General features: G+C 34.3%; 2 protein-coding genes, 1 non-coding gene and 2 pseudogenes across 3 annotated transcripts; 3 read left to right on the top strand and 2 right to left on the bottom strand.

Moving 5' to 3' along the window:
- Positions 1–635: 635 nt before the first annotated feature.
- On the top strand, positions 636–11,160 carry LOC143537128 (DNA repair protein RAD5A-like). Its single transcript, XM_077030962.1, has 20 exons — positions 636–1,145; positions 1,256–1,389; positions 1,473–1,608; positions 2,238–2,291; positions 2,383–2,529; positions 2,635–2,786; positions 3,698–3,782; positions 3,958–4,188; positions 5,004–5,150; positions 5,838–5,993; positions 6,679–6,746; positions 6,985–7,107; positions 7,203–7,302; positions 7,396–7,508; positions 8,472–8,747; positions 9,597–9,797; positions 9,901–9,994; positions 10,081–10,152; positions 10,254–10,352; positions 11,034–11,160. Exons 1-20 carry the CDS (start codon positions 636–638, stop codon positions 11,154–11,156), a joined length of 3,021 nt encoding a protein of 1,006 aa, XP_076887077.1. The 3' UTR covers positions 11,157–11,160.
- A 2,179-nt stretch (positions 11,161–13,339) lies between these two features.
- LOC143537096 (uncharacterized) lies at positions 13,340–13,711 on the top strand (annotated as a pseudogene).
- A 350-nt stretch (positions 13,712–14,061) lies between these two features.
- On the bottom strand, positions 14,062–14,144 carry TRNAL-UAA (transfer RNA leucine (anticodon UAA)). The gene has a single exon. It is a non-coding gene; the product is annotated as a tRNA-Leu (tRNA).
- Positions 14,145–14,287: 143 nt separating this feature from the next.
- LOC143537122 (splicing factor U2af small subunit B-like) lies at positions 14,288–16,624 on the top strand. Its single transcript, XM_077030957.1, has 5 exons — positions 14,288–14,578; positions 14,659–14,745; positions 15,292–15,373; positions 15,455–15,581; positions 15,686–16,624. Exons 1-5 carry the CDS (start codon positions 14,342–14,344, stop codon positions 16,062–16,064), a joined length of 912 nt encoding a protein of 303 aa, XP_076887072.1. The 5' UTR covers positions 14,288–14,341; the 3' UTR covers positions 16,065–16,624.
- Positions 16,625–18,605: 1,981 nt separating this feature from the next.
- On the bottom strand, positions 18,606–20,471 carry LOC143537123 (histone deacetylase HDT2-like; annotated as a pseudogene).
- Positions 20,472–25,834: the final 5,363 nt, after the last annotated feature.

Consider the following 25,834-nt stretch of genomic DNA (forward strand, 5'->3'; position numbering starts at 1 on the left):
TCGGGTTCGGGTATGAAAAACCCGGGTTTAAAAAAAACTGGTTCCGGATTTTTTTTTTCGGGTCCGATTCCGGGTTTGGGTTTTTTGTGCACCTCTAAATCAAACTGTCCTTTATAACCAAACTGACTTTTGTTACTGAATTTGAATTTATGGATTATAATTTTTACTTTTGAATTAGGCTTTCAAATGCAAAATAGTACTTAACCAAAACAACATTTTGACACTTTTACAAAAACGAAAATTCAACTTGAAGGTGTGTTAATGTGCATACTATTTCTAAAAAAAAAAAAGAAAAAAAAACACTCATTGTAACATAATTTTGCTCTCATGACATATTATTAGGTTGTAATGTAAGTTTAGTTAACAGTTAATTAGGCCCAATTCAGTTATATTTTGCGAAGAAAAAAAAAACAGAAGAAATAAATAAGACAATTAATAAATGGCGGGAACCGTAGATAAAGAGCCCTTTCCATCCATCCATCCATCCATCCATCCACCTGGGTTTATTTTCAAACCCTAAACCCCTGTTCTTCCTGCAAACCCATATCAAATACTCACAACAATCACGTGAATTCATAATAATCAATTGGCGCCTATTTATCCACTCTATTTCAATTAGGGCTAGGGTTTAGGAAATGGGGAGCAAAATCACCGATGAACTCATCACAACCGTCCAATCCATCGTCGGCCCAGATTACTCCAACATGGACGTAGTCAGAGCTCTTCACATGGCCAACAACGACGCCACCGCCGCAATCAACATCATATTCGACACACCGACCTTCAAGCGATCCCAAACCCCCAAAATCTCCAACGCTTCAAGCCCTAATGCTACTGCAATTGCCATTAATCGTATTGTAGATGAAGAACCGAGTACAAGTAGGCCAGTGGAGGCTAAAGTTAAGTCCGGAAACGACGTCGTTGGGAGTAGTAAGTGGTGGTTTGTGGGCTCTGCTGACGTGGCAGGGCTATCTACATGTAAAGGGAATAATAAGATTAAAGCTGGTGATGGAGTGAATTTCACGTTTCCGCCTGAGAGAGCTTTGACCGGGCCGGCGCCGGGGAAGTTTGGTGGCGGTGGGCGTGGCAGGCAGCCCGCTGCGTGTTCGGAAATTGTTAGGTTTTCTACATTAGCTTCAGGAGAGGTATTTGTTAATTAATAATCAATTGATTAAAGATTAAAATATTAAATAATACATTTAAACCTGAATTTCTTGATTAATTGAAGTGTGAAGCTGATGCTGATATTGTGTAGATTGGTAGGATCCCAAATGAGTGGTCGAGATGTCTTTTGCCTCTTGTGAGAGAGAAGAAGATTCAGATTGAAGGTTTTTGTAAATCTGCTCCTGCTAATTTGGGACTTATGGATACTATTAATTTGTCTGTTAGGTATGCAAATGCTGTATTTTATTGGCATATTTAGGTTAAATATGCTCATTTAGATTAATAATTTGTTTACGTTTGTTTAACAGTGTGTACATTAATAGTTCAATTTTACACAAAAGTCTTCAAACCTCTGTCAAAGTACCCAACACTTCCAACGATGAAACCTCCATACATCCCATTCCAACTTTGTTTCGGTTACTAGGACTCGTTCCATTTAAAAAGGTATTCTTTTCAGAATTTCTCAAAAGTAAGAATTTCATTTATGCCTTTTATTTTGGTGTATTGGTTTTATCAATCTCAACTATCATCTTTTGGTCGTTGCCAGTCCCAACTGACGAATTGGTTGATAACGATCCCATCTTTTATCATATTTGTTTCCAACGGTCCGTGACTTACAGATATCTAATGCCGTTAGTTGTAGGTAGCCAGAAAACTCATTTTTTCTAGAAAGCTCAACATTTTCATTGCAAACATCTTTCTAACCTTAGATTGGACCTTTAGGAACCTTTTTATAATACCCCCCCCCCCATTATTGAGGTCGCCGGAACCCTAGAACTATCATCGGAATTGGTTGGTGGTGCTCAAGTGGTGGTGAGTCAGTTGGTGGTGACAGTGGTGTTCAGATTGAGTTTTCGGGTAAAAAATGTGACTTTTCCGGCCAAAAGTGTTTATCCGGCGACTTGCAAGTAACGGCGTTAGGATTCTGTTAGTCGCGGACCGTTGGAAACAAATATATTAAAAGATGGGACGACACAAAAGATGATAGTTGGGATTAATTAAAAACCAATACACCTTTTATTTTTAACAAGGATAGTGACAAGTTTCATTCTTGATCGTTTTTTTATAATTAGGCAGAATTTACGCCTAGTGACTTGTACACACAGAAAAGACCTTTAGATGTAAAGGTATGCTCTTTTTTTTTACTTATTTTTTATTTTGTGGCATATAGATATTGTGGATACAGTATATTGCTTATTTATTGTTTTACATAAACAGGACAGTTCTGGTGTTTCTGCTCGATTAATTAATTCTAGCAAAATTAAGGACTCATCTTCCAACGGAAGTACAGTTGAAAACGAGGAGATAATCTCAGATAATGATCTTGACAATATTGTTGGTGTTGCAAGTGGCTCCGAGTTAGAGGTATTTTTTTTTAACTTTATTGTATGATGAATAATCATATTATCATAGTGACTTTATGCATTGTATATGATCTGAAAACGTTTATAAATACATTATTTGTTTTAGGAAATGGAATCCCCGAGTGCTTTATTGTGTGATCTTCGCCCCTATCAAAAGCAAGCACTTCATTGGATGGTTAATTTGGAGAAGGGACCTTCTGTTGATGATGCAGCTACAACTCTTCATCCATGTTGGGATGCTTATCACCTTGCAGACAAGTATATCTTTTTACATGCAAATTGGGCAGGTCAAACGGGTTGGGTTGGCTTGCAGAAACCTTTTTTGATGTATTATAAATAGTTAATGTCTTAAATCTGGCTACAATGTTATTACACTAGTAATCTAAATCTTGAATTAAGGGACGTGGGATGTTATATACATGAATAATACACTTTGTACGACTACAAACCTTTTGAACCATTTGACCTATTTTTCTTTTGGAGGGGTGTAAACAAGTTGAGCTGAGTTCGGGCTTGTCTAGGCTTGAGCTTGGCATGTTTAACTTACGAGGGCTCGAGCTTGGCTTGTTTCAAGCTTTATCTAAAGGTCGAGCTCGGCTCGTGAGTAGTTTTTCAATCTCAAGCTTGGCTTGGGCTTAGTACATTTATAATTTTATATATATATATGTATGTATGTATGTATGCATGTATATATATATTAGTTTTTATACATAATATGATATATATTAGTTTAACAAAAATTTGTATATAATAGTGATTATTATATAAACATGTTTCTAATATATTAAATGAAAGTTATATAAATAGCAGGCTCGTTTAAGCTTGCAACTCGGCTTGAGCTTGATATGAAGCTCGGGCTTGGGCTAATTTATTAAACAACTTTATTTTAGGCTCAAGCCTCGTTTAAGCTCGACTCAATTCGAGTTTTTAGCGAGCATATCTCGAGTAGCTCACTGGCGGCTTGCAACATTTACACCCCTATTTGTTTGCAGCAATCTATTTTTCTTTGGCATGTTTGAGATTTAACATAGTACCAAATCAACCTCAATCATAAATAACGGGTCCAAATTTCTAACTCTAATTCCACGCCAAAGTGCACTGGCTGATGGTTAATTTGTCACATCAACTAAACTTATGTATTTTGCTTTTTATTTTGTTCCTTTATGCAGGAGGAAGTTTATAGTTTATGTAAATGCATTTTCAGGGGAAGCTACAGTAGAGTTTCCTAGCACCCTTCAAATGGCAAGAGGAGGAGTATGTTTCTAGCTTTAATTTTATTGTTTATGAAAAGTTTATTTTCATATAATGAAAGAGGGGCATATTTGAAAGTTTGAACTTTTAATAAGGACATACATGCATTTGGCCCTTGTTTGTTATGTTTTTATATTTTGAGGTGTGGGACTAATTTGTGGTCATAATACATATGAAGATTTTGGCAGATGCAATGGGGCTTGGAAAAACAATAATGACAATATCACTTCTTCTTGCTCATACCGAAAGAGGTGGATCATTAGATAGTGAAAATATAGAAGTGTCAGATCAATCTCCAAAAAAATTAACTAAATTTTCCGGGTTTGATAAGCTTAAAAAGCAAAACCAGTTGCTTATTGGTGGAGGGAATTTGATCATATGCCCTATGACTCTTATAGGCCAATGGAAGGTAAAACCTTGTATGTTCACACTAAAAGTTGACAAGTCAACTTTTGACTCGCTTAAAAAACTATTTAAAAAGGAAATGGCTTGAACAAGTTAAATTTGGCCCAAGTTTGTTTGTTTTTTGGTAATAAAAGTTCCTAATGATGATCAAGACATTATTTTTAAATAAAAAAGTGGACAAAAGTGTTGGGCCTAATTCAACTCAAATCTGTGTTTAAGGGTGTGCATGGGTTGGTTTTGGGCTCAAACCGAACCAAATAACGAACAGTTGATTTTTTAAGTTTTTGAAACCGTTTCGGTTTCTTTGGTGGTCATGGTGGATTCGGTTTGGGAATTTTTGGTTATGTAATTTGGGCCAAAAATTTTTGTTATTTGATTGTTACACATCGAGGCCTAAAATTTTTAGGCTACACCATGTATTCAGTTTTTATAAGTTAGTTAACATTCAAAAATGAAGTTTATAAGTCATAAATTTAATAGCAAACATCCAAATAATACGATTTATTCTATGCAAAATTGTTTTTTACAGGTTTGGTTTAGTTAAATAAGTCGATTCGTTTTTACTGGTTTGGTTAGAATTTTTTGGGGATGAGTACATGCAAAACCGAAACCGAATCGGAAATGCGGTTCTTCAAAAAACATATAACCAAATCATCGGTTTTGGGCCGAGTTTGTTAGTTCAGTTCGGTCAGGTGGGTTATTTCGGTTATGGATTGGTTATTTTGGTTTCTTGCACACCCGTATTTAAATTTATATGAATTAAGAAACTTTTCTATCAAGAAAGATCTAAATTTAGCTTCTTGTTTGTATTGCTAATAGGCAGAGATTGAAAGCCATGCTGAGCCGGGGTCTTTGTCTATTTATGTTCACTATGGGCAAAGTCGTCCAAAAGATGCCAAAATATTAGCTCAATGTGATGCTGTGTTGACAACATATGGAGTTGTGGCTTCAGAATATTCATCTGAGGTAACCTAGTTGTTTCATTTTATATATTTTCTTTTATAAATGTAAAACTACTTTTTTTTTCTTCATATTTTCATTATATATTTGTTGTAGAACTACTGATTAAAGTTAAGGATTTTTAGAGAGAATTCGTATTTTCATTATATATTTAGAGGATTTTTAGAGGATTTTTCTTCGTACGTTTTTTTTCTTCATATTTTCATTATATATTTGTTGTAGAACTACTGATTAAACTACTACTGATTTGATAGACCTAAACCTCTCCGAGGACATGGTTGAGGATAGGAATTCGTGGAGAAGTAGAATTAAAGTTAAGGATTTTTAGAGAGAATTGAATACCTTAGGGCTTAGACTTAACTTATTTAGGTCGCATACCATAATGGTATTTCCCTTACATATATTATTATTATTATTATAATTATTATTAGCTTTTATATAGCTGTTAAACTGTGATCTTATTATTAATATTATTATAATTAGTAGTAGTTTGTATATAACTGTTAAACTTTGATTTCCTTTATTTTGCTTCATACACATGTACTTAGAGCCGAGGGTCTCTCTGGAAGCCACCTCTTCATTCCTTTGGATGGAGGTACGGTGTGCCTACATCCCACCCTCCCCAGACCCTACTTATAGCTTTGCTGTCGGTGGGATTTTACTGGGCATGATTGATTGATTGATTTGTTGTAGAATGCTGAAGAACGTGGCGGCCTTTATTCTGTACGGTGGTTTAGGGTGGTGCTTGATGAGGCACATACCATCAAATCTTCTAAAAGCCAGATTTCATTGGCGGCTGCTACCCTTGTTGCTGATCGGCGGTGGTGTCTTACCGGCACCCCTATTCAAGTATGCAACATTTTAATAATATAGTTTTTCGATACTTTTGCTTAAATTTGGCAAAAAAGGTCGATCGAGTTGGTTGGGTAACCGGTTGATAGAAACCGGAAAATCAAAAGCAGTAAACAATGGAATTGATATTGTAATCCAACTCGTGGACTAAATTTCCAATTTACAGTAATAAAACTGATAACGTAGATAGACAATCCAATAAAATTGAAGAACGGGATTACTAATACTATTGCTACCAATGGTCACTGGCTAAACTGTCCAGTGTCCACTACGTTTCCTCCCACAAAGTTAAATTAATTTGGTTTAGGCAGGAATAGATGACCGGGCACGTATCACCGATCAAACCGAATCATTTTAGTACAATTAAAACCGGGTTGGGTTGACCTACAATGCTTTTTATCTTTAAGAAAAACTCAAGGGCGTTTTTGTCATTTGACATGTTTTGACTGGTGTTGGTATAAATGAAACCAGATGTGTATTTTGGTGCCGTCCGCATACATATTTGACCCGTTAGAGATAAAATAACAACCGTATTCCGTAATCCATGGGGATAGAGTTGTTGCTTCCAGCGAGACCCTTGTCGTGTTAAAGATAAAATATAATCAATATAGCTGTTTGCATGGTAAATTTTATAACTGATAATTTTCATAAGATTTTCTGACATGCTATCTTTTCGTTACAGAATAAGTTGGAGGATCTTTTTAGTCTTCTTCGGTTCTTAAGGATTGAACCATGGGGAAGCTGGTCATGGTATGTTTTGTTTTCCTATCATTCTGAACACACGTCTAGTTGTACGGTATATATATTATATTTTTATATATATCAGATATCTTTATGCTACTAGCTTCAAATGGTCACCCAAACTACATTTTAAATGCACAAAACCTTTTAAATCGTTTTATTCCAAAGTTTGGATTATGAACGCTACGGTATAAATTTTTAATCATATTTTCACAAAATTTGAAAAAATATATATGTTTTTAAACAGGTGGAACAAGTTAATCCAGAAACCTTTTGAGGATGGTGATGAGAGAGGCTTAAGTTTGGTCCAAAACATTTTAAGGCCAATAATGCTGAGAAGAACTAAGTTCAGCACTGACAAAGAAGGCAGGTTAGGAATTGTTAGCATGATTTTTTTTATTTTTCATTTTTAATCTGTAATTTTTATTCTTTATGTGGTATTATTTTGTGTTATTTTGTTGTCAGGCCTATATTAGTTCTTCCGCCTGCTGAGATGAAGGTAATATATTGTGAACAAACGGAGGCTGAAAAGGATTTTTACGATGCTCTTTTTAAAAGATCCAAGGTATTTTTTTTGTTAATTGGTAAGCTTTGTTTTCTTGACTATTGATCATGCATCATGTCCTAAATCATAAGCTGTTTGGATGTAACCTTGTAGGTGAAATTTGATCAGTTTGTTGAGCAAGGGCGGGTTCTTCACAACTATGCATCCATTTTAGAATTGCTCCTGCGTCTTCGTCAATGTTGTGATCACCCTTTTCTTGTTATGAGGTACGGAGCAACCATTACATACCTTCTTCAGTTAATTTCACACACACACACACACACACACACACGGGAGTGTTCACAACGTACAAGGGCTTTATGCACTTGTACCTCTTTTTTCCATTAATTTCTACCGCATAATGTACTTGTACCTCTTGTTTTAAGTGTTATCAAGAAGACAGTTACATAATCGCCTACTCACTATCTCATTGGGTCTTTAATGCACAACGTACAAGTGCTTTATGCGGTTCTTGCAATTCTCAACATAAAACTGGTTCTAAAAAGAGTGTGTACCTATATGCACACATACTTCTTTACGAATGGTTTTTTTTTGCGTTGTTTTTAGTGTTTAGAATAGTTAATATCTTATTTTTCTAACAAAAGGGTAATTTAGTCATTTTACAAAAACTTAATGGAAAATCTAACAGAAGTTAGTGATCAGAACCATCGGTGTTACATGCTTCTGAACAATACGGACTACCACTGTAATTTTGAAAAGGTAGGGACCAAACATGCAACATGGGCAGACCACAAGGGCCATTTGTGTAATTAACTTATATCCTTATTACCTTATAATATCTGTCATTCTGTCCATCTCGTAGTAAATAAAATAAATCCAGTTACTTATAACACTCTAGTTCATGGAATAAACAAATAGGAAAAGTGGAAAATAGCATTATTGCCAGGATTCATCTCAGTTGCGTAGTGTATTCTTTGTTTATCATGTGAAGGGTGTTGTGTCTAACTAACTTTATTTCATTTCACATAAAATATGTAAAAATAAGCACGACTACTTATAACAGGATGTTCCAATAAATAAACAAATATGAAAACAATGCTATTACTGTGACTAATCTCAATGCAGTATATATTTTCTTTGTCTACTCAATGAAACAGTCAGTTATAAGTAACTGCCATTATTTTGTTATTATATAATTTGTAATTTCTGATGAACATTGGTTTTGACAGTCGAGGGGATACTCAGGAGTTTTCAGATTTGGGTAAATTGGCAAAACGGTTTCTTAAAGGCGGTAAAGAAGCCACGGAAGAAGGTAAAGAAATGCCTTCAAAAGCTTACATACAGGAAGTTGTGAAGGAGTTACAAAAGGGAGAAGAGGTAGAATGCCCTATTTGTCTTGAAGCTTTTGAAGATGCGGTTTTGACACCGTGTGCTCATCGTTTATGTCGTGAATGTCTTTTATCAAGCTGGAGAAACTCTAATTCGGGCCTTTGTCCTGTTTGTAGGTATCTTTTAACATAAAGCTTGTTTTTCCCCTTTTTTTGGAGGTGATAATTTGTTTCCAAGTTGGACTTTATTTAATCACAAACGGGTCAATTTTGCTGTCCGCTAATTCAAACGGATCGAAAGTTTAAAAGTCCTCTATTTATTCATAACGCTACAACTTCTTGAATTGTTATATTAAAAGAATTGGTTAGGGGTGTGCATGGGTTGGTTTGGGTTGTTTTGGGGTCAAAAAAACCAAAAACCTTGAAAATCGTCAATATTAATATTTTTGGTTTTGCTTTCGGTTCTTTAGGTTTTGTCATCTGGGCGTGAAATTTTTGGGCCAAAAAATTGTCCCAAATTAATTAATTTGGGCCTAAATTTCTTTTGTTAGTTATTAATTAATTGATTATTATGCATTTGGGCTAAATATTTGTGTTGCACTCTTTATTAAATTCCTGTAAATTACTTGTAATTCAAAAATAAAAATCCATAAATTTGGTTCCGTTTTTTCAGTTTTAACTACGCGCAAAACCGAAACTGAACTGAAAGTTCAGTTTTTGAAAACATAAAACCAATGTTTTTGTTTGAATTCAGTTATTTTGATTCGGTTTTTGCGGTTCTTTGGTTCTGGATGGTTTTTTTGTTTCATGCACACCCCTAAAATTGGTAGATGTTCAGCATTGCGATTGAAGTGAATTATGTGATGTAGAATAAATTTTTACTCGAATAATAAAAATAAAATAAATAATAAAATGCTGTGTAATAATTGTGAATCAGATAAGTTTATTAAATAAACAGATGCTATTAATTGGCTTATTGTTTTCGTTTTCATCTTTTATTTTAAAACAATTATTTTCATTTGGCAGAAAGATGGTGAGCAAACAGGAACTGATTACAGCACCAACCGACAGGCGGTTTAGAGTTGATATAGAAAAAAATTGGGTGGAATCATCAAAAGTTTCCGCATTGTTGCGTGATTTGGAAACTCTTCGGTCATCCGGGTCCAAAAGCATTGTGTTTAGTCAATGGACCGCCTTTTTAGACCTTTTACAGGTCCCCCTCTCAAGGTAACCATCAATATTATGAAATTTTGTAAACTGTATTTCTTAATATTTAACTACCATAATTAAGTTTGTGATCTTAACTAATTCTTGTAAAACACGTGTTCAGGAATAACATTTCATTTCTTCGCCTTGATGGGACTCTAAATCAGCAGCAACGTGAAAAGGTCATAAAGCAGTTTTCAGAAGAAAATGACATTATGGTGTGTTTCTATTACAAATAAAAAACATTAATTCAATATAAATTTTTCTAAGTTCTATAACATCACATTATTATTAATGTTTGTAGGTATTGCTAATGTCATTGAAAGCCGGAGGTGTTGGAATCAACCTTACTGCAGCATCTAATGCATTTGTCATGGTACTCATTATGCTGCTATGCGTGTGTTGAGTACATATTATTCTTGTACCAACATTATTAAAAGATGGAAATTTGTCATGTTTTTTTTATTATTTTTTTAGGATCCTTGGTGGAATCCTGCTGTTGAAGAACAAGCTGTCATGCGTATCCACCGGATTGGACAAACGAAAAGTGTTTCAATCAAACGTTTTATCGTGAAGGTATACTTTTTTTTCTTTTTTCCGTATATATACATTTTTTTAATACGTGAAAGCCTGAAATAGCATGTCTGTGCTGTCAGTTGTTTTTATATTATGATTTTTATATAATATGTTATTATGTAGTTATTTTTTATTAAAATTCAGAGTAATTTTGTTCTTCAGGTATGCACCAATTTATAGGTTGTTTTCTTAAACTAAGCTAATTACAAAAAAAAAATACTTTATTTGAAAAGCTGTAACACGCTACGGCTTTTTCACTAAATGGTTTAAAAGATACTGATAACTTGTTAAAAAAATGGCTGGTATGCCCTTGCGCCTAAACGGAAAAATGTGTAATTTTCACAATACTTTTTTTTTTCTGTTTCTTAAAGGGGCAAATAGGCAATTTTCACAAAATGTCCTTTTCATTATAGGCTTGAGCTCGTTTAAGTTCGGCCTGATTCAGCTTTTAGCGAGCTGATATCAAGTGGCTCATCTCGTTTACATCCCTATCTCTAAATAGATTAAAAGAGGGGTAAACAGGCTATTTAATGTAGCATTTTTTAGTCTTCTTTGTTGCAACGGGCATGAAACTAAATTTTGATGTTTTATAATTTAAACACACATCGAAATATTACATCATAAGTTTAGTTTAGGATTAGATCTTGTTCACTTGTACTTAAAACTTGATTTAATATGTAGGGTACGGTTGAGGAAAGAATGGAAGCGGTTCAAGCACGTAAACAAAGGATGATTTCTGGGGCCTTAACAGACCAGGAGGTTCGAACAGCACGTATTGAGGAACTTAAGATGCTATTTACTTAATTGGGTCTGATCTGGTTCGCATCTAGTGACCTATGTGAGTTCATATTTACCTATCATTTTGCGCTTTGTGGGCTTGTATACGAGCAATGGTCAAATTTTGTTGAGCCTGGCGTGGTTCACTGATTGAGTTCACATGCAGACGGGCAAGGCTAGTAAGTGTAAAGCGATATACAGAGCGGTTGTAATCTAGCTTTAGTTTGTAAGGTTAGTTATGTGTGATTTTTGTACCGATTTCTATTTGCGACATGGTTTTGATAAACTATATGTAATTGTTGATAATTTTGAAGTGAAAGTTGCTTTTGTGATACACTAAGATATTACTTTATTTATATATTCTTGCCTAATGTGTTTAGAACTTGGAAGTAAGACATGGGGCCGGACCAAGACAACATATCTTCACTCAGTGATCTCATACTTTATATATTATATTTTTAACGGTATAAAAAGAATAAAAAAATTATAAACACCTTAGGATTTACACATAAGTTAAACAATCTCTTTATAACGATGATGAGATCATGCAATAAGCAAATTGTCTACAAGTCTTGACATCTAGACTGACTTGTCTTATTGATGCAAAAACCGAATGCTCAAAGTATTGCATTAAATGTGCTATGGTTGCAAACTGCAGTAAATGGGATAAGCGGATTGACCCGTCTATTTAATCGTGCCATTAATCTATCGACTTGTTTACCTCAATCACTAACGCCTTTAACTCAGTGTCGAGACATATCATGTTAATTAACATGAGTCATGTCATAGATTGTCAACCCTACATCCTACCGCAAGAACTGAGAGCTTGAGCATAGTGAAGTGTTGATCATCATAATGAATCATGATGGGTTACCATTATTGTTCAAAAAGTTTCTTGTATGGGGCCCATAAGTTCATTACCACACGCGTAGTACTCGAAAACAATGACGCTAAAATGGATACAAAAATCGGCAATAGATTTGAAAAACTATCTAAAAGTAAAAACTTTAGATATATGTACCTTGTCGAAGTAAGGAACCACGACATATATGTTTGGAATAGATTCCATTTTGAGAGAGTTGAATAAGCACTATCTCGTTGAAAAGTTTTATACATCTGCCCTTTCTCAATGCATTTCTTTAGACAAAGACTCCATATTTTCCTCTTTTTGGATGGTAAAGATTTCTCAGAACATGAAGTGTGAATCAAACCCATGTTTGAATTGAAATTGAGATACTGATATAAGGCTTCCCTTCTGAATTCGATAGATTCATATCTGAAAGAAGTTGACAATAAGTTCTTTCAAAATCAACTATTTGTCCATCTGTTAGAGGTGTTCCAGAAATGTCTGCGATCGAGTAAATAGCTCTACGAACGTTGGATCGAGTTGGAAAATGGAAATATTTGTGCAAGTTATGCGTTTCGTCACCACTTTATGGAAAATATGCCATATACCTGTGACTCAATTGCTGAAATAACATCTCTCTCCTAATGGATTTTATTATCGTCGACCGACCATCATGTAGATTCTACACACACAAGAAAAATCTAAACAAAAAATTATAAGTTCTTAATGGTTGAGGTGGCAAGATGAGTGAGTCCATGAACACGATTGAAATAGGTTGTTGGATGGATGTTTTGCAGCGACTTTGGCCTAGATATTAGAAATGAACATTATCTAAACATTAGAATGATCATCATAACCAACTTAAACTCCAACTAATTCAAATTAAGCCTTGGATTTTATTAGTCTTTCTCCAACCACCCGTTTAGAGTTTGCCAAACCGCCCATGTACTTTCTCGCACTAACCGTTGTAGCCCTTCCAGTTGATATTGTCAGTCGTTTTTCACAATAGACTCGATAATAGAGAGATAACAGAAACTTGAGAAATTCAATTAAATATTCATGAACCCAAAAAGGCTCAATTCCCAATACTCATAGTTTAAATCCAAGGGCTCACATTTTTTTCCTGGATGGAAAAAATTGTGTATCCAAGGAGTGATACCTTCCTTATCATTTGGAAAAGCAAAACATCATTATTCATCACCTTGACACGATACATTCAAAAGCTAACTAATAAGAGATAAATATAAACATAAAATATACTCAATAAAAAGGATAAATGAATTAACTCTAAATTTAAACTTAAAGATTATGATCAACAGCATCATGTCTCCATATTCTAATCATACCTCAAACGACGATATTCATGTCAGTGCAAATTACACTCAGGGTACTTTATCATGAGATGACTCATGTATGGCAATGGAATGGTACTGGTCAAGCTCCCGGAGGATTGATTGAAGAAATAGCAGATTATGTAAGGTTAAAGGCCGGGTACATGCCTAGCCATTGGGTTCAGCCGGGGCAAGGAGACAGATGGGACCAAGGGTATGATGTGACGGCTCGATTCCTTGACTATTGTAATGGTCTTAGAGATGGGTTTGTGGCTGAACTTAATAAGAAGATGAGAAATGGATATAATGATGGTTTCTTCGTTGACTTGTTAGGAAAGACGGTAGATCACCTATGGGCGGAATACACAGCTTAAAACTACAATCAATTTATACTTATGGTCTAAACAGTTAATGCGGAAAAATATCGGTGGGATTACGGTAATTTTAATATCATGTAAAATTTATATATATAGCAATTTAACACTAACAATTTAGTATAGTCTGCTACCATTAACAAATTAACCTTTTGCAAATTGCAAAACACAAACAATCATAGCAAGTAAGAATTGATTAAGACTTTAAAAAATAATATTAACATTAAAAGTTAATACTTAAGACGTAAAACACTGATATCGGGAATAAGTATTGTGAAAGTATTTGATGCAAAAGTAAAAAACCATATAAAATAATCTATGTTGGCTTGTTAGAATATTAAAAAAAAGATAACAAAAATCATATAAATACGAAGAAAAAATGGTGGCTGTGGGGTTCGAACCCACGCGCACTTATGTGCAGAAGATCTTAAGTCTTCCCCCTTAACCTCTCGGGCAAACCACCTCCTTGTTTATTTGGTCATTATTCTAATTCAAATATCTATAAATGTATAAAACCGACATTTATATCTTCAAATAGAAGCATCCAGAAAGAACTCCGGGTGTGTTACATAACTTGTCATCCATCTGCGTACAGCATCTAAAACCCAGATCAATCAATCGATAGCAAACGAACAAGATCCATTGCTTGATCTCATCACAATGGCGGAGCATCTAGCATCCATATTCGGTACGGAGAAAGACAGGGTCAATTGCCCCTTTTACTTCAAAATCGGAGCTTGCAGACACGGCGATCGTTGTTCTAGACTCCACACTAAACCTAGCGTCAGCCCCACGCTATTACTGTCCAACATGTACCAGCGACCTGATATGATCACTCCTGGCGTTGACGCTCAAGGAAACCCCATCGATCCTCGCAAAATCCAAGATCATTTTGAGGTAACCTAACCCTAGGGTTTGGACATTTGTTAGTATTGAAACGATGACGTTTTGAAGTTTTTATTATTATTTTTTTAAAGGATTTTTATGAGGATTTGTTTGAGGAGCTGAACAAGTATGGGGAGATTGAGAGCTTGAATGTTTGTGATAATCTTGCTGACCATATGGTAACTATCTCATTAATTCTCCATGCTTTATATTGTTATATGGGGTGTTTGGCCTAGCTTTTTTAACAAAGGTTATAGCTTTTTTAGCTTTTTTTTTTTTACAAAATAAGCTTAATTAGGTGTTTGGTTTAGCTTTTTAAGCTTATGCTTATAAGCTTATGTAAGCTAATTTGAAGAAGCTTATTTGAAGATGGCTTTTTAGCTTATTTGAAGAAGCTTGTTGGTGTAAGGGTGTAAGTTACTCATTTGACCTCAAATGGTGGTGGATTAATCATTATTGAAGCAACTTATTACTATAGCAAATTAAAGAATGGTGGATTTAACAATTTATTATCAACTTGTAGAATATAAGCTAATCCAAACACTTAAAAAGAGTTTATCAAATAATAGAAAATAAGCTATAAGCTACTTTGAAATATATGCATAAGCCAAAAAATAAAAGCTAGGCCAAAAAAATAGAAGCTATAAGCCAGAAAATAAGCTATAAGAGTTTAATATGTTGTTTTGTATTTGTATTTGTTTTTGTTTTTATTTTATTATTATCAGGTGGGGAATGTGTATGTTCAGTTTAGGGAGGAAGAGTATGCTGCCAAAGCATTGAAGAATCTCAGTGGAAGATATTATGCTGGTATTGTTTCATGCATACTCTTCATATGTTGTTGTTGTTGTTGTTATTTTCAGCTTCTGTTAATATGAAAACATTCTGCAGGTCGACCAATCATCGTTGACTTCTCACCAGTCACTGATTTTAGAGAAGCTACTTGCAGACAGTTTGAGGAAAACACCTGCAATCGAGGCGGTTATTGCAACTTCATGCATCTTAAAAAGATTGGCAGGTGGTTGACTTATTTCCATTCATATATAATAATCTCTTCCGTTTTAGGGTTTAATGTTTAGGGTTTTAACTATTCTTTTCTGATTTTTCTTTTTGTTTTTCCAGGGAATTAAGACGGCAACTGTTTGGTAGGTACAGAAGAAGGCATAGCCGAAGCCGGAGCAGGAGCAGAAGTCCATACAGACATAGAAGCTATGAAGAACGGGACTATGGGAGTCGCGGTCATAGCCGAAGGTATGATGACAGGGATCGCGACCATGAGGGCCGATCGAGAAGGCACAGGACCACGAGCCCACTTCATAGAAGAGACCGTAGCCGGAGTTCAGAAGGCAGAAAACACCTATCTCCAGTTAGGGAAGGTAGTGAGGAAAGGCGTGCCAGAATTGAGCAATGGAACAAGCAAAGAGAACAGGAAAAAGTCAAAGAGGTCAATGGGAGTGATGATTATGATCGTAATGAGCGGCTGGATCAATACGAGCATTAGTTTGGTTTTATGTATGGTTTTTCTGGTTAGTCTCCTCTTTCTAACTAACATTCTCGATTCCTGGATAGAGATTAAAATGGTATTTTGTTTTGATAATTAGAGTTGGCAAAATGGATGGGTTGGGCTGACCTGAAACACCTTTTTTTTTAATCAAAAGTTTAACCTTTTTGATGAATAACAAGTGGGTTAATTATGTTTAAACAAGCTTTATAAATTGAATAATCATCTACTATTGTAAATGGTTTGAAATTGCCATCTCTAGGTAGGCTTGTTTTTTGTCTTGAACCACAACCATCATTTGTCTCACTGCCATTTCCACTGTGCAGGTGGTGTGCAGGTTTACAGTTCCATGATTTGGGTTGTTAGAACTTATTTTGTTACTGTGTTTTTCACTTATTTTACATACATTAGTCTGTCATATAGGTGGCAAACATGACCCATTTTTCAACGAATGGGTGATGGTTCCATTTGGGTCATCTTAAAATAGTCAATGGGTCAATTTGGGTCTACTAAAACTGCTTAACGGGTCAAGACAGACAACTATTACAAAACTCATTTAACTTAAAAAGGTCCAAGTGGGTTAGTACCACCATACCGTTGTTTGTCTATACCACCTACTCATTCCTCGCAGGCAAAATTATGTTTTAAAATGGCCCGTTTTGTTCCAAACCTATTTTGATCTGGACCAAATTGATAGTTTCTAAAACGAACATGTTTTTACCCTAACTTGTTTTCCCCAAAACCTGTATTGACCCAAACCTGTTTCGGCCCACCACTGAACCTGCCTGACCAGCCCAGTTAGTCACTCAGGCTCAGTCTGTCATGGTGTGATCAGATGTGTGTCATACAATGCACTTTCAAAAATTCAGTTTGATGTTTGTTTTCTTGTTTGTTAACCGGTATTTGTTCACAACTAACAAAAGTTCTCGCCTTATCGGCCACTACAATTTGCCACTAATCATGTTTAAGCTTTGGTTTTGAAAAGCATGCATACCTACTTCACTTGTGCATAAAGTTGTGTTTTTTGCAGTTAGGTTCTCTGATAAGTATGCATCAAGGCTGGGTGATATAAATTTTACATATTCTAGTTTGTTACGATTTGTGGATTTGTTTTTGTTGATGCTTAGTGAAACTGATTTTGCAGAGTTAGGTTACAGATTTGCAGGTGGAGGGTGCTCTGCATTGCTTCTTCTAACCATGAATAATAATAACCTTATATTTTTTTTGTTGTGAATTGTTTTACAGGTGATTATTTGTGACAGTAATCTGCAGGGGAAGATGTGACTTACAAGCTTTGGTGTTGCATTTGAAAGAAGTATGACGGTAATGAGATTAGGGTTGAGAAATTGTTAGATTGAATGGATTTTATTTTACACTAGTTGGTGATATATTGACTTTTAGATTTTCTTTATACTTTTTTAAGAGGTTTGGATGTTGGCTTTGCATTTAAATTGGTATTTACTTGCATATTTAAGGCCTTTGTGTTGGTGTGTTCATGGTTTGGATTGGTAACTAAAGTATATATTTTTGTGCTATGTAACACTACAACAAGTTGATACTAAGGGTAACTAATGATAATATGTTGTAGTGTTATATTAGCTATCAAGTTGTTTCACAAAATATTATCATTGCGTTTTTTGAAGTTGGAACGCACATGTTGCCTATAAGGTCGTTCTTTACAAAATGCTATTACAATGGATGAGTTGTTTTTTACTAACATGTGATATGATCCTCATCATTTTTGTCACTATTGACTATTAATATGATTGTAAAGTCTAGAATAAGATGAACAAACTACTTTTTGTTTAACCTAGCCATGGACATACACAATCATAACATCATTCAAGTGTGCTTCCAAAACTCAGTCCTAAATATACCATAACAAAGTTGATTCAACTTTCCACTCCAAAGTTACCCCAATGCTATAACAAAAGGATACCATCACTAATATGATTAAGAAACTAGTGTGCTATTAATGTTGGAAATCATCAAAGTAAGGCAGATTTAATTCGCTTAATTATGTTTACATAAAAGTTGGTTTACCCTGGTAGATGGTTTTAATGTTAATTGAGATGTTTGATCTAAAACTGAGACAAGAAAAATGGTGGAATCATAAAAGTTAGCAAATAAATATATGTTACAAACTTTTGTGTGAATATATGCATTTATAATGTATGCTTATTATTTGTGGTAGATTAAAAATTCTGTAATTTAATTTTGCAGTTAAACCTCAAAACAACCAGGTCTCATGCTACAAGAACCTGGACACAACCAAAGGTCGAATCTGCTATTAAATCGGGCTGGGAAATGACCCCAAAAAAAAAAACTAATGCAAAAAGTCACAATCACAAGACATTAAATTAAACCATTTCTAATACGCAAAACATCAGTTTATAATGCAACAAACTTCCCAATGTCTAGAGGTAATCTTGTCAAACCAAAAATTTCAGTAACACCATTTTAAAAATAGAAATAGACAAAATAGAAAATCAAAATTGGCCAAAAATAAGCTTAGTCACACTATGACAAATGTATCATCATCTACGAACGATTGCCACCTTTCTTGCCCTTTTTGAAGCTGGGTTTTGAACTACCTTTCTTTCCACCTGCAAATAATAAAGATTCTGTCAATCAAGAGGCTTTAAAAAGACACGTCAGATTAACAATAATTAAATAGTTAATATGCTTAACCTGATTTTTTAGGGGTGTTGGATTTTGCATTTTGAGGGGTGTTTGGTTTTCCTTTCTTGGCAGAAAACGGAGACTTCGATGCAGATTCTGCAGGCCTTTTCACAGGCTTCACAACCTATATATCAAGATGTTGCACAATAATGGTTTAAGAAATTAAACATATGCCTCACAAAAACATATCTAAAAAACTGTATTCATCAAGGAAGACCACAAAGGTCATAAAAGTAACAACCTTTTCCTCTTCAGATTCATCTTCATCCACTGAGTTGTCATCTGAATCATCATCAAAGGCATCTGCGGAGCCATCTAGCAAATCATCAAGCGATACCTTTGCAATTACTTTATTCAACGGATTTTGTTCATCTGAATCATCGTCAGAGGCATCTTCGGAGTCATCTAGCGCCGATGATGATTCTACCTTTGCAATTGCTTTATTCAACGGCTTTTGTTCATCTGAATCATCGTCAGAGGCATCTTGTGAATCATCATCTGATGATGATTCTACCTTTGCAATTACTTTATTCAACGGCTTTTGTTCATCTGAATCATCATCAGAAGCATCTTCGGAGTCATCTAGCGAATCATCATCCGTGATGATTCTACCTCTGCAATTACTTTATTCAACGGCTTTTGTTCATCTGAATCATCGTCAGAGGCATTTTGTGAATCATCATCCGATGATGATTCTACCTTTGCAATTACCTTATTCAAGGGCTTTTGTTCAGGAACAGCTAAACATAAATAAAAAAGGGTACTGCAGGTCATATAAACATTCTAACAGTATCCAACAATTTCAATATGAAAAAAAAAAATTATACGTAAAGAATATTTTACCATTAGCATTAACGTTCAACGCTTCTTCTTCTTCTTCTTCTTCTTCTTCTTCTTCATCTGATGAATCTTCATCTGAAACAACATGATTTACAATCCAGCTTTAGTCAAATGACACTGATACAGAATAATAATCTAATAAAAACAAGACTCACCAAAATCATCACTACGTCTAGTAAACTGAAAGAAAACAAACTATACGGTCAAGGATCCAACATAATCAACAAACAATCAGTATCTAAACCAATCAAGAACGCTACGATAAATGCAAACAACAACATAATGCAAAATAATCAACAAACAAAGGATATTAATTTGGATCATCTGCTATGTATCCACAAGCATAGACACTTCCATCTTTCCAGCCATGAGAAAGCACCAAATTTTGCTCAAATACCAAATCAAAGATGACTTGAGGTGCAAGCTCGGACGACAGCGTCAGTTTCGGCCATTCATATTAACTCTCACAGGGATATTCTCCACCCGTTTCCCATCCTTCATCTCTCCCAATGCAACCTTCATAAAAATATAATCCCAAAATTGTAACATATACCCCGATACCGAAAAAGAGTTATGAGTATAAACCAATAATATTAAATAGGTTAAAATAAAATTTTGTTATTAATTCATCTGAATGAACCTGAGAGATATGAAGAAGCTTATCTCGTTTAACGGTGACCTCAAGGCTTTCATTAGCTTTAACCTCAACACCTAAAACACATGCAAACAAATTCATAATTAAATTAAAAGATTAATATACAATAAAAATCGTATAGCTTTATTATAAGTTATAAGAAAAGAATGAAGAGAAATTATGTACCCCAGAATTCCATTGCAATTAATTAATTAAATAAGAAAGAGATGGAGTTGAGAAGAAGAGGCGGAATAATAATAATAATAATAATAATAATAATAATAATGAAGGAAGAAGCGTTTGAAAGGAGTTTATATAGGCAGGCAGGTGAAGTTGCCGCCTAACAATTAGGGTTTATAGGGTTTTAGTGTTTTTTTTATTGGGTTTTGCCTTATAGCCCGACGGGTTATAAATATGGATACGACCCGATGGGTCAAAAATCCAAGCCGTCCTATATTATTTATTACCAAGCCATCTCTAGCCCTAGGAACGATCCTTGAGCCAACATGCATTAACACATATTGGTTCTGTTAGGGCTAAGTACGGTTCAGTTTGGTTCGGCTTTTAGGTGAAACCGAAACCGAAAAGTCGGTTTTTTGAATATACAAACCGTTTGGTTTTTGGTTGTTCGGTTTCAGTTCGGTTATAATCGGTTTTTTTACGTGTATAGAAATTGTAAAAAAAATCCAAAATAATGAAAATGCATATTAATTCAAAATACAAAAATAGGCATTTGTTACATGAAACTAAACTAATACAAACTTGCAAGAGTACTAGAGTTTAAAATTCAACAAAGTTCTTAATCAAAAAACACTAAAAGTTTAGTTTCAATCTTCATTTTTCATCTTATTCATCTTTAAAGTTTACTCCCAATCTTCATCATCTTCATAATCTTCATCACTATCAATGGTAGATCCTTTTGGTGTTTTGTTTCCGGTCATAACATCTAAAAAAACACATATAATTGTATTAATATTTAAGTAAAAACACATATAATTATATTAATATTTAAGTAAAAACACATATCGGTTCGGTTCGGTTTTTTAAAAATGAAAAACCGAACCGAAACCAAAATTTCAGTTTTTCAAAAAAACAAAAAATTAACCGTCGGTTAATGCTTCGGTTCGGTTTTTTCGGTTAAATTCGGTTTCGATTCTGTTAATTCGGTTTCCTTCTCACCCCTAGGTTCTGTAGCTCCACGAGGGTCATCTCCGGGAACTTAAACACCTTGGTCTAGCTAAAATAAAAAAGGCTCATAGGCTCAAATGAGTAAAGATATATATAAGATAATTTTTTTAAACGAAGTTAAGTTATATAACAATGATAGCTTCTGGAATTCTGGTCGATCGTCGATCTCATTCACCACAGGAGGATTATGACTAGAAATATGGAATTCAATCGGCAATTCGGCGTCGTATGTATTTGTTTATTTATTTTTTTTAATTTAGATTGGGTCCAATAGCTTAAATGGGTTATGGATAAAAAAAGAAATTAGGCCTAATATATAATAATATATATAACTAGTGCTTTACCCGTCCGGTGGACGGGAATATCAACACGGTAATATGACGACTACATTATTTTTTATAACATGAATGGGGAAGGCATGTCCAGATGAGATAATGAGGTGAAGGTCAACTTGAAACAGGTCAAAACAATAACCACCATATTAGCAGAATAACTAGTTTACACAACCAATGTACACAAAACACCATACAAGTAGTAATACAACAATAGACAAACTAGAGTTGTAAATGATAAAAATTATATAAATATTATAAAAGAGAATGTTGGTGCTACAAAGTTTCTATTTTGATAAACTTTTGTTTTGGTATATAATAGATAATTTTCACTTGGAAAACAACTTAACTTCTATCATGTTAGGTGTGTGGAGATGTTCTTATGTCTAATGTGGTTTACTACCCAAGTTCAAATCTTTACAATGAGAAATGGTTGTTATTGTTTGTTTAAATAGTTTTTTTTTTTTTTTTTTTTTGCTAAGTCCAATTTCGTGGGTCATGCGTGTTGTGTATACCTTTTTTTTATTTTTTTTGTTTTAGTTATGGTAACGTAACGAACATGATGGAAACCAACCAAATTTGTTAACGCGCCGGTAAAACACTAGTTTACTACGATAAAAGTTAAGGTTCCTGTGTGTGTGTGTGTGTGTGTGTTTCTTTGTTTATATTTTACCTTAACAAATGAAGGGATCAACTTACAAAACATATGCACACAGTTGACGTTCTAAAGTCAAAATAATATAACATCAACGTTAAGGCTGTATTTTCTTTTGTTGAAAGAAACTCTTAAAACTACTGTGAGTGCACAATTGCATAATCAACTAATCTACATTGAGTGTGTAAAGATACATAAAATTACTAAATCGCCAACATAAATCCATATGCATAAATATGGCACACTTAATAAAAGCACATACTTAAATATTCACTTAGACAGGTACATATACATACGCATTACATATGTATATAAGAACACACGAGCATATGTGCAATTGCTTGAAAAGAGAGAAGATATGCTACTTGTTGACTGCCATTCAAAGTTGTCTGAACAACTTACTTGTTGCTCAATACTGACCACAATATAAAGTAATATTAACCCAAAACATGCTATTCCTAAATTTCCCCTGGCCATATAAATCTGAAATTAACCTGCTACCGTTGTCACCTGGCCTCTTCAACTCCAACATAAATCCAAATCAAATGTCGGTTCAAATGCTGCAGAAATAAATAAAATGTCAGTTCAAATGCTGCACAAATAAATAAAATGTCGGTTCAAATGCTGCAGAAATAAATAAAATGTCGGATTATTTTGTATAAGGATTATGTTCTTTGTTAAATTGCATACCTACCCCTGTTTTACCCTCCAAGAAACATTGGCTTAATGCTTCAGGAAGTTCCCAGGACAATTCTGCACCACCTCTCCCCTGCAAAATCGTAAGTGGGTTCACCGACGCCCTTCTCAGGTTTGTGAAGCTAAAAACACAAATGAAAACAGTTAGGAAGTTATTGTAACACATAAAAAACAAACCAAAAGTTCTTTCATAAAAGAAAAAAAAAAGCATTAGAAACTCAAATAACTCAAACATGCTTACCTCCTCATGTACCTCATAAAGCTTACTTCCTGTTTCAATAATTTTGCTCTACAAGTAGGAAAACATCAATGGTTAGAGGATAAATTATAAGAAACTTAGAAACAAAAAACTGAATTAAAGTACCTCCTCATCATAGAAGGATGTGTGATGATTTAACTCTTTGTCCATGACGGAATCACTTAGCAACACAAATAAAAATGAACCTGATAACTACATATAGGAACTACAATTATATAGAGTGGTTTAGCAACTGCAACACCAAATCCCAACTTTATAGGAACTGCAATATAGACATTAACTGCTATCAAAAAGTATAACCGTCTATATAAATATTGTTTTTTTATAAATAATCATCTAATTTACTTAATATAGCATTTAAATTTACCTGATTTGTAGGAGAACATGTAGTGCAACAATACTGTTTGCAAGGACATCTAATTGTCCATTGTAGTTTATCTTCACTTACAAAAAATATAATTTAAAGAATTATAAATTTAAGGTGACAACCTAGAAAATGTTGGCAAGTAGCATATTCTAAACCAAATTTCAAATATTTAGATACCCCAATTTTTGTTTCCCATATATAAAAATAGGCTAATCTTGGAAAAAAAAACATCCAACTTTGGTTTGATTTTTAGTGAAATGTGTTAATGTCACACCTAGAAAAGGTTAAAATGGTCAAAATAACCAACCTGTCATCATTTAAACAGATTATTCCAAATTTGAGGTCCAATTGCTAGTTGCAGTCACTTATTAGAGTTTGAAGAAGGCCTCAGAACCTTAGAACCAACTGCAATTAAAACTTTTTGTTCATTTAGTTAAACGAACAAACATTAACACATGTCGCGTTCGTTCATTTATGTTCATGAACGTTCGTTTACGTTTGCTAATTTAAATTCGTTTGTGCGCGTTCGTTTACATTCATTTATGTTAGTTGGTTTATGTTTGTTTAAGTCCACTCGTTTACGTTAGTTATTATATTCAGTTATAAGTTAGGCACGTTACAATTATTCAGTCTGAATAACCTTTTAGGTCCAACGCATTTTTGTTCACATTTACTCTTCGTTAGCTCGGTTGTATTCATTCGTAAACGGTTTGCTTATATTGTTAACGAACAAACACGAACAAAAAAACCTCATTCGTTTATATTCTATGTTCTATTAAAGTTGAACAAACATGAACATGCTCCATTCGTGTTTGTTCATCTCGTTTACTTGCATAATAATAATAAAACAAATTACCAAGACTTGGCCTAACTGAAATCAAACTTTTACAAAGGGCTGCCCCAATTCCCCTTGCTAGTGATTCATTCAGCTGGTCCAAACACATGTGAATCAAACTTTTGAGAAAAGTTATTGTCAAAATAGAAGAAATTGCCGCATTCTTTAACGTAACTGACATATTCACAAATATTACCAACTGGAAATAAATATATTAAACCAATGAAAGTTATTTGAATCAAATCATGATGAAACCCAGTTATTGTTTGAACTAAAAACGGGAAAAAAATAAAAATAATCCCAGTTTCATAAATGATTAAAACAAATAAAACCCAGTTGATAAATCACTAAAATAAAGAAAACGCAATTCGAAATTGATAAAATTAAGTACATTTGTTCTTAAAGGATGTTGTTAAAGCGGTAACACGTATTGTTGAAACCCTCTTTCCCTAAATTAGGTAACCAATTAGCCCTAATTCCGTCAACAAAGATCTAAACCGAATTAACACAAATCAATCAGATTGTGTTGTCGTTCATATCAACGGGGTTTTGTAGAATCTAGTGAGGAGGAGGTTTTGTATTCTACGCACGGTTTGTAGAATAAGGTTGAGGAGAAGGAAGAAGGTAAAAAGGTTACTGCAAATCGGGGGCTGAGAATCATTGATCCTTATCAATTATTTAAAAGAAAAAACTTTAAAAATATATATATATAATTTGGCCCCAAAAAATTGCATGCCTCGGTCGGTTGTTCGAATCCCCTTATGCTCATAACATTTGCTATAAGCCTATAAGAATGTAGTCACGACCCCCACATAATATATATTATTCATTATAGAGGCTGGGCAGTATACTTTTGAAACAAGGGATGTGTAATGTGTCCCGACATTAACTCAGGGCATCTACGTTCCACTTAATGCTTCGTTTTCTCCTCTTAAATGATACAAAGGTGTAGATATATATGGGATTTGTTGGACCCATGCATACCTTAGGATGGACGTGGTTAAGTTCATCAACGTCGATATTAGTGACCCGAAAGGCACAATAATGTTGTTGACAAAATCCATATGTGCGACATAGTTGGTCCTTTCACCCAAAAGATGAGATGTTCCCTATCACAATAGCCATACTAGTCTGAAAATGGCCCATCGACATAGTGTGTCCTTTGCACTTAGGCTCAAAGAGCGTTAAATTCACTGCGGTAGAAATTGATTGTTTGACAAAACGGATTAAGACAACGCTGTTGGCAACCATCTACACTTAATATAGCATCTTGAAAAGTTTC

Source organism: Bidens hawaiensis, unplaced genomic scaffold (genome assembly GCF_021521415.1).
Source record: "Bidens hawaiensis isolate Kalapana, Puna unplaced genomic scaffold, B.hawaiensis_p1.1 tig00011081_1, whole genome shotgun sequence".
In the NCBI taxonomy this organism is placed as follows: domain Eukaryota; kingdom Viridiplantae; phylum Streptophyta; class Magnoliopsida; order Asterales; family Asteraceae; genus Bidens; species Bidens hawaiensis.

What these genes read in the sequence shown, in the direction of transcription:
- LOC143537128 (XM_077030962.1), top strand. Translation starts at nt 636, where the DNA reads ATGGGGAGCAAAATCACCGATGAACTCATCACAACCGTCCAATCCATC. An exon ending in CTACATTAGCTTCAGGAGAG is followed by an intron (nt 1,146 to 1,255) that starts GTATTTGTTAAT and finishes GATATTGTGTAG; the next exon opens with ATTGGTAGGATCCCAAATGA. An exon ending in CAAGTGGCTCCGAGTTAGAG is followed by an intron (nt 2,530 to 2,634) that starts GTATTTTTTTTT and finishes TATTTGTTTTAG; the next exon opens with GAAATGGAATCCCCGAGTGC.
- LOC143537122 (XM_077030957.1), top strand. Translation starts at nt 14,342, where the DNA reads ATGGCGGAGCATCTAGCATCCATATTCGGTACGGAGAAAGACAGGGTC. An exon ending in CAGTGGAAGATATTATGCTG is followed by an intron (nt 15,374 to 15,454) that starts GTATTGTTTCAT and finishes AACATTCTGCAG; the next exon opens with GTCGACCAATCATCGTTGAC. An exon ending in CATCTTAAAAAGATTGGCAG is followed by an intron (nt 15,582 to 15,685) that starts GTGGTTGACTTA and finishes TTGTTTTTCCAG; the next exon opens with GGAATTAAGACGGCAACTGT.